General features: G+C 50.9%; 1 protein-coding gene and 1 long non-coding RNA gene across 2 annotated transcripts; both read right to left on the minus strand.

Moving 5' to 3' along the window:
* Nucleotides 1-3,685: 3,685 nt before the first annotated feature.
* LOC124030586 (calmodulin-regulated spectrin-associated protein 3-like) lies at nt 3,686-5,870 on the minus strand. The gene is made up of 2 exons (XM_046341856.1): nt 5,781-5,870; nt 3,686-4,172 (listed from the first exon to the last, which is right to left on the minus strand). Exons 1-2 carry the CDS (start codon nt 5,801-5,803, stop codon nt 3,686-3,688), a joined length of 510 nt encoding a protein of 169 aa, XP_046197812.1. The 5' UTR covers nt 5,804-5,870.
* Nucleotides 5,871-6,088: 218 nt separating this feature from the next.
* LOC124030585 lies at nt 6,089-7,349 on the minus strand. Its single transcript, XR_006837988.1, has 3 exons — nt 7,250-7,349; nt 6,953-7,001; nt 6,089-6,140 (listed from the first exon to the last, which is right to left on the minus strand). It is a non-coding gene; the product is annotated as an uncharacterized LOC124030585 (long non-coding RNA).
* Nucleotides 7,350-8,283: the final 934 nt, after the last annotated feature.

The raw sequence follows: 8,283 nt of genomic DNA on the forward strand, positions 1-8,283 counted from the left end.
GAGGGAGAGAAAGAGAGATATAAGAAGGGGAGAGAGAAGGGAGAGGAAGGAGAGAGAGAAGAAGAGAGATATAAGAAAGGGAGAGAGAGGAGGGAGAGGAAGGAGAGAAGAAGAGAGATATAAGAAGGGAGAGAGAGAAGGGGGAGAGGAGGGAGAGAAGAAGAGAGATATAAGAAGGGAGAGAGAGAAGAGGGAGAGGAGGGAAAGAAGAAGGGAAAGAGGAGGAGGGAGAGAGAGAAAGAGAGAGGAGGAGGGAGAGAGAGGAGGAGGGAGAGAGACGGGGGGTACAGTATGTTGATAACTTGTCATTATGCAGAGTAAAGCAGCAGAAGACAAGAGCATCAGAGCTGGTACAAAAGCTGGGCTGGTACAAAAGCCTGCACCTCTGTACCCCGTCCCAGACACTGTAAAGGGGAGCAGTAGAGTGTCTGGCACAAACAGACACCCTATGAATTTACAATTCCATTACCCATAAATTGCTCTTGGCTGGGCTGCGGGACAGCTGTGACTCCTCCGGGTCATGCTCCGAGGTCAGGCGGGACTTCTTGGCGACGACTCGTCCCTGATTGGTGTGTTTCTGACCACGGCACACCTTATCCAGGTCAGACATGAGTGCGTATCTGCTGGCGGTGGGGCGTACTCCTTCCGCGTGAAATCACCCACGCCCGACTGGGCGTGGTCGGTGGGGTGAGGGAAGGGACACCGGCTGCGGGGAGGGGTGGGACAGGGGAGGGGTCTGTAGAGGAGAGAGCCTCTTAGCTCCTCCTCCTCAGAGGAGTCTAAAGGGAAAGATGGAGGGAAAGGGGTTAGTGTTATGGTGATGATCTGTATGTTTATTTGCTGAGTGGATGATGAGTCTGTCTGTCTGTCTGTCTGTCTGTCTGTCTGTCTGTCTGTCTGTCTGTCTGTCTGTCTGTCTGTCTGTCTGTCTGTCTGTCTGTCTGTCTGTCTGTCTGTCTGTCTGTCTGTCTGTCTGTCTGTCTGTCTGTCTGTCTGTCTGTCTGTCTGTCTGTCTGTCTGTCTGTCTGTCTGTCTGTCTGTCTGTCTATTTTCTGAGTGGATGATGAGTGTGTCTGTCTGTCTGTCTGTCTGTCTGTCTGTCTGTCTGTCTGTCTGTCTGTCTGTCTGTCTGTCTGTCTGTCTGTCTGTCTGTCTGTCTGTCTGTCTGTCTGTCTGTCTGTCTGTCTGTCTGTCTGTCTGTCTATTTTCTGAGTGGATGATGAGTGTGTTTGTGTGTCTGTGTGTGTCACCTGCTCTCTCTCTCCTGTTCGTTCCACTGTCTCCTCCTCTTCAGGTCCTCTGCTCTTTTCTGCTGTCTCCCCAACAGAGCAGCTCTCCTCTGAGCCATCTCATCTTCACAACGCACCTCCTCCTGCGCACACACACACACACACACACACACACACACACACACACACACACACACACACACACACACACACACACACACACACACACACACACACACACACACACACACACACACACACACACACACACACACACACACACACACAAACACACACACTGTCATTACTTTATTGGCTACCACTAGAAACACATAATCTTTGATTTCCTTATGAGTCAATAATGAAACGATGAACTTCAATTAACGTTGTCTTATCTACATCTAAGGGCCTAGAGGGCAGAGGGTTAGTTAGGGCTTGTTTCTGGGAGGGACTATTCTCTCTCTGTCTCTCCCTCCGCCAGACTCACCTTGAAGAAGAATCCAACCCCTCCTCTCGCCTCTGGTTCCGTCTGCTCTGTGGGTTCCACTGAGGGTTCTCGGAGTTCTGTGTTCTGTGTCTGTTCTATTTGATCCCCAGTAGATTCTCTCGGTTCTCCCGTGGGTTCCGTCAGTTCCAACGTTTCTCCTGTTGGAGGTTCTGTGTGGTCGCTCATGGAGTCAGAGAACAACTCCTGTCCTTCTGTGTCAGTTGGCTCATCACTGCCCCCCTCTGGCCCTCCCAGGGATGACAATGACACCTCCATCAGGCTGCAACGATTCCCTCCTCCTCCTCTCCCTCCCTCCCCTCCTCTGCAGTAAGCGGCCGACAGCGACAGGGTCTCGCTCTCAAGGAGCCCTCGGAGGGGCTCCGGGGCTGCTGCCACCCCCAGAACGGCCTCTCCTGGGCTGAAACACGGGCCGGCCTCCCCCTAAACCCTCCTGCTCCTCCAGCTCCAGGCTGAACTGCGTCTCGCTGGAGCCCGTCTCTGAGGTACTCTCCTCGGGCTGGGGCCGCATGGAGGCAGGGGGTTCCTGGGGGGTGCAGGGGCCCCGATACGGAAAGATGAGGAGGTCTGGACCTGGCACTGGCTGGGAGACGCGTCGCAGGTGTGGGGAGAGTCCACATGCTGCGGGGGTGAGGACACGGGTGGAAGGAGGAACTTCAATTCAGAAGGGCGGGGTGGGGTTGGGAGGGCGCGGGTGGTGCTTAGGGCTACGGGGAGGAGGAGTGGATCTTTGTGCGTGGGGCAGGGCAGGAGGAGGAGATGGGGGTTTTAGGAGGGTTGGAGGAGAGCTGGGGGAGGGCCCTGCGAGAGGGGAGGTAGTGGAGGTGGAGGTTTTGGGAGGGTGGAGGAGAGCTGGGGAGGGCCCTGCGAGAGGGGAGGTAGTGGAGGTGGGGGGTTTGGAGCCTGCAGGAATCACCCACGCCTTACTGATGCTCTTGGTCGGGGTTCTAGTCGGACTCTTAGTGGGGTCCTGGGTGGTGTCCTGGGTGTACTTTTAGGTGTGGTTTGGGTGTAGTTTTAGGTGTGGTTTTGGGTGTAGTTTTAGGTGTGGTTTTGGGTGTAGTTTAGGTGTGGGTTTGGGTGTGGTCTTCTTGCCCATTAGCTGTTGTTGTTGTTGGGTCAGTTTCTGCATGTCGTTCTGTAGTGACCTCAGAGCCTCACTCAGCTTCAGGACCACCTCATTATACTCCCCTAGAACAGCCCCTCCCCCGGCTCCAGGCCCCTCCCATTTATCCACCCCTTTCTCAGCCCCTTCCTCGTATCCATGGAAAACGTCACCTGCTTCTCCAATCGCGCCTGCGGCGGGAGTTCCCTTCATCTGCCTTGTCTTTCTCCTCTCCCTCTTCTCTCTCCTCCTCCTCTTTCAGCTGCTCCTCCATGCGGCTGAGACGCTCCTCCAGAGATATAGGCTCCTCTCCTCCCTCTCCTCCCTCTCCTCTCTTCAGCTGTAGGAAGGCAGTCTTGCCCAGCCTCTGTCTGTGTCTGGTGAATATGGCCTCTATGCGTCTCTTCTGGGCCTCGATGGCTCTGCGTTTCTCCTCCAGGCGGGCCCCCAGCTCCCAGGCCTCTGTACCCGGCTCAGGGTGCTTCCCTCCTGGGCTGGGGGTGGTGTGGGTGGGGGTATGGAGGGTGGGGTGGTGGGGGTCGGGGTGCTGGGCGACTCCTCTCCCGGTGCGGCCGGCTGTCTCCTCCTGTCCCGCCGCTCGGCGAAGCTCGTCATCTGTGGGCTGCCGCTGCTGCCACCGGTGTTGCTGATGTTGCCGTTGCCGTGACGACCGTGGCCAGGGCGGACGTTGCCGAGGGCGTTTCTAGGAAGGTCGTCGGAAGCTTCCGATGAGTCCACACTTCCGTCGCGGAGGACCGAGTCATCGTCCCGCGAGCCATCCGATCTCCCCTTCTCCCCTTCTCCCTGCCTCCCACTCTCTGCTTCTCTCCTACGCCCCCTCCCCTCCTATTGGTCGGTAGAGCATTCCGGAGCGGCAGGGGCGGAGCTGCTGAGCTGGGTCAGGTCGTATTCAGGAGAATGAAGGAAGAAACCTGCAGGAGCTCCTTCTGGACGCAAGCGTGGCTCTGGCCTTCCTCCTCCTCCTCCATCTCCCTTCTCTCCTCTTTTCCCTCCTCCACCTCTTTCTCCTCCAGGAGTGTGGATGATCTCGACTGTCGGCAGCTCCCCTAGCGCCGGTGTGTGTGAGTGTGTGTGCGGGCCCCAGGAGGAGCGTTGAGGGACAGAGGCGCTGACCAGGTGACTGAGGTCCTCGGGGGGGCTGTAGGGGACCCGTGTCATCCCAGATGACATTCTGCTCGATGAAGTCATCATGGCGGGCACGCCAGCGGTCAGGCTGTTGGTGCTGGCGGAATGCACGGGGTTGCCCATGACAACGTCCACGTCACTGTCCAGACCGAATGGAATACTGAAGGTTACAGCCGAGAGTGGACGACTGGAGGGAGAGAGGGAGAGAGGGAGAGGGAGAGAGATGGGAAGAGAGACAGAGAGGGAGGAAGAGAGAGAGAGATAGAGAGAAAGGAGGAAGAGAGATAGATAGAGAGAGGGAGGAAGAGAGAGATGGAGAGAGAGAGGGAGGAAGAGAGAGAGATGGAGGAAGAAAGAGAGATGGAGGAAGATAGAGAGAGAGAGATGGAGGAAGATAGAGAGAGAGAGAGAGAGAGACGAAGAGAGAGAGAGAGACGAAGAGAGAGAGAGAGACGAAGAGAGAGAGAGAGAGAGAGAGAGAGAGAGAGAGAGAGAGAGAGAGAGAGAGAGAGAGAGAGAGAGAGAGAGAGAGAGAGAGAGAGAAGAGAGAGGAGAGAGAGATAGATAGAGAGGAGGAAGAGAGATAGAGAGAGAGGGAGGAAGAGAGAGAGATGGAGGAAGAGAGAGATGGAGGAAGAGAGAGAGAGAGAGAGAGAGAGAGAGAGAGAGAGAGAGAGAGAGAGAGAGAGAGAGAGAGAGAGAGAGAGAGAGAGAGAGAGAGAGAGACGAAGAGAGAGGAGAGAGAGAGAGAGAGAGGAAGAGAGAGAGAGAGAGATAGAGAGAGAGAAGAGAGAGAGGAGAGAGATAGAGAGAGAGAGAGAGACGAAGAGAGAGGGAGAGAGATAGAGAGAGATAGAGAGGGAGGAGAGATGGAGAGAGAGAGAGAGATGGAGAGAGAGAGAGAGAGAGAGAGAGAGAGAGAGAGAGAGAGAGAGAGAGAGAGAGAGAGAGAGAGAGACGAAGAGAGAGGGAGAGAGAGATAGATAGAGAGAAAGGAGGAAGAGAGATAGATAGAGAGAGGGGAGGAGAGAGAGAGATGGAGGAAGAAAGAGAGATGGAGGAAGATGAGAGAGAGAGAGAGAGAGAGAGAGAGAGAGAGAGAGAGAGAGAGAGAGAGAGAGAGAGAGAGAGAGAGAGAGAGAGAGAGATGGAGAGAGAGAGAGAGAGAGAGAGAGAGAGAGAGAGAGGAGAAGAGAGAATCTGGAGAGAGAGAGAGAGAGAGAGAGAGAGAGAGAGAGAGAGAGAGAGAGAGAGAGAGAGAGAGAGAGAGAGAGAGAGAGAGAGAGAGAGAGAGAGACGAAGAGAGAGGGAGAGAGAGAGAGAGAGAGAGATAGAGAGAAAGGAGGAAGAGAGATAGATAGAGAGAGGGAGGAAGAGAGAGAGATGGAGGAAGATAGAGAGAGAGAGAGAGAGAGAGAGAGAGAGAGAGAGAGAGAGAGAGAGAGAGAGAGAGAGAGAGAGAGAGAGAGAGAGAGAGAGAGAGAGAGAGAGAGACGGAGAGAGATAGAGAGAGACGAAGAGAGAGGGAGAGAGAGGGAGAGAGAGATAGAGAGATAGGAAGAGAGAAAGATGGGGAGAGAGAGAGAGGAAGAGAGAGAGATGAAGAGAATAATATAATAATAATAATATATGCCATTTAGCAGACGCTTTTATCCAAAGCGACTTACAGTCATGTGTGCATACATTCTACGTATGGGTAAGAAGGAGGAAGAGAGAGAGAGGGAGAGGTTCAATCTGGGAGGATGTTCCTAAATAAATATCTCTCCAGGCTGAAACAGTCCGCCATCCTACTCACCGGATCTGTTTCTTGGTCCACATGTTCCCTTCTAAATGTGACAGAAAGGGAGATGTAGTCAGGAAGAGAACTCCAACACTTAGACTTCTCTGAATTGCATACTCCTCGTGTCCTCGTCGTCTTCTCAAAACCCATTGGATGAGAAAGCCAGAGGTCCCTCCCCTCTGACCTTTACCCTCCAATGGGTTTTGAGAAGTAGACGAGGAGAGTTGACAACGAGGAGTATGCAATGGGGAAAAGCCCACAGATGCACAAAGACAGCTTTAAACTACATTACCCAGAATCCTCATTTCTCTTACCAGATGACGAGGAGAGGATATGGGGACGAAGGGCTGTTTGAAGATATAGGAGGGAGAGCCACTGGAACAGAACGCATTATTATTCACAATGACTGTCATATACGTCTCGTTCTGCCATAGAAACAATAAACATGTGGATGTGTTTCTGTTTGGTTCCTCACTGCTCTCTGGGGCCGCGACCCATAACGCATCATGACGAAGACTGTGTTATCGAGACGACAATGAGATTCAGTATATAACACAGACTCATAGTAATGGATGTGAAAGAACGTGGAAATGCATTGCACTTTGGTTGATTACTGTAGTTTACCGGTTGCTTTGCCCTGTTAACCAATAACTACATGTAGAGTGAATGTGTCCTGTTAACCAAAAACTACATGTAGAATGAATGTGTCCTGTTAACCAATAACTACATGTAGAGTGAATGTGTCCTGTTAACCAAAAACTACATGTAGAATGAATGTGTCCTGTTAACCAATAACTACATGTAGAATGAATGTGTCCTGTTTACCAATAACTACATGTAGAGTGAATGTGTCCTGTTAACCAATAACTACATGTAGAATGAATGTGTCCTGTTTACCAATAACTACATGTAGAATGAATGTGTCCTGTTAACCAATAACTACATGTAGAATGAATGTGTCCTGTTAACCAATAACTACATGTAGAATGAATGTGTCCTGTTAACCAATAACTACATGTAGAATGAATGTGTCCTGTTAACCAATAACTACATGTAGAATGAATGTGTCCTGTTAACCAATAACTACATGTAGAATGAATGTGTCCTGTTAACCAATAACTACATGTAGAATGAATGTGTCCTGTTAACCAATAACTACATGTAGAATGAATGTGTCCTGATTTTACCTGATGCTGTACCCACTGACAGGACTGGACTCCAACAACCCTGAGGCATCTGGCACACAGAGAAACCTATTCATGTTATCAACCATAAGGCCACCTAAACAGGTTATACAACAGTCTAATCCCTCTCTCTCCTTCCACTCTCTTTCACACACACACACACACACACACACACACACACACACACACACACACACACACACACACACACACACACACACACACACACACACACACACACACACACACACACACACACACACACACACACACACACACACACACACACACCTCCCCTACCTGTCAGGTCTAGAGGTAGTAATGGCTTGACGAAGTCAGGTTTATGCACCTCGAACCATCCCAGCAGCTCTGCTATGAAGCTCATGATGTTCACCTGAAGGACAACAGGGGAATGAACACAGTAATGGTACAGGGTAACCCTAACAGGGGAATGAACACAGTAATGGTACAGGGTAACCCCCAACAGGGAATGAACACAGTAATGGTACAGGGTAACCCCAACAGGGGAATGAACACAGTAATGGTACAGGGTAACCCCAACAGGGGAATGAACACAGTAATGGTACAGGGTAACCCCCTAACAGGGGAATGAACACCTTTTGTAATGGAATCCTTTTTACAGTCATAATCCAGTAACAACATTCTGGCCGACAGTCTGTCATTTACAGTTAAAGGGGAAGTGGAGGGTTAAAGGAGAGGTAGGATCTTCATTTGTTTTTTATTTCTCCTTTATTTAATCAGGTGGCCAGTTGAGAACAACTTCTCATTTACAACTGTGACCTGGCCAAGATACAGCATAGCAGTGTGAACAGACAACAACACAGAGTTACACATGGAATAAACAAACGCACAGTCAATAACACAATAGGAAAAGTCTATATACAGTATGTGAAAATGGCGTGAGGAGGTAAGGCAATAAATAGACCATAGTAGCAAAGTAATTACAATTTAGAAAATTAATACTGGAGTGACAGATGAGCAGATGGTGTGTAAGTAGAGATACTGGTGTGCAAAAGAGCAGAAAAGTAAATAAAAACAACATGGGGATGAGGTAGGTAGATTGGATGGGATATTTACAGATGGACTATGTACAGCTACAGCGATCGGTAAGCTGCTCAGATAGCTGGTGCTTAAAGTTAGTGAGGGAGTCTCCAACTTCAGCGATGACCAGTGAGATATACCTGCTGGAGCGCGTGCTACGGGTGGGTGTTGTTATGGTGACCAGTGAGCTGAGATAAGGTGGAGCTTTACCTAGCAAAGACTTATAGATGACCTGGAGCTGTGTGGGTCTGGCGACGTATATATGTACCACG

This window comes from Oncorhynchus gorbuscha, unplaced genomic scaffold, assembly GCF_021184085.1.
Source record: "Oncorhynchus gorbuscha isolate QuinsamMale2020 ecotype Even-year unplaced genomic scaffold, OgorEven_v1.0 Un_scaffold_12737, whole genome shotgun sequence".
NCBI lineage: Eukaryota > Metazoa > Chordata > Actinopteri > Salmoniformes > Salmonidae > Oncorhynchus > Oncorhynchus gorbuscha.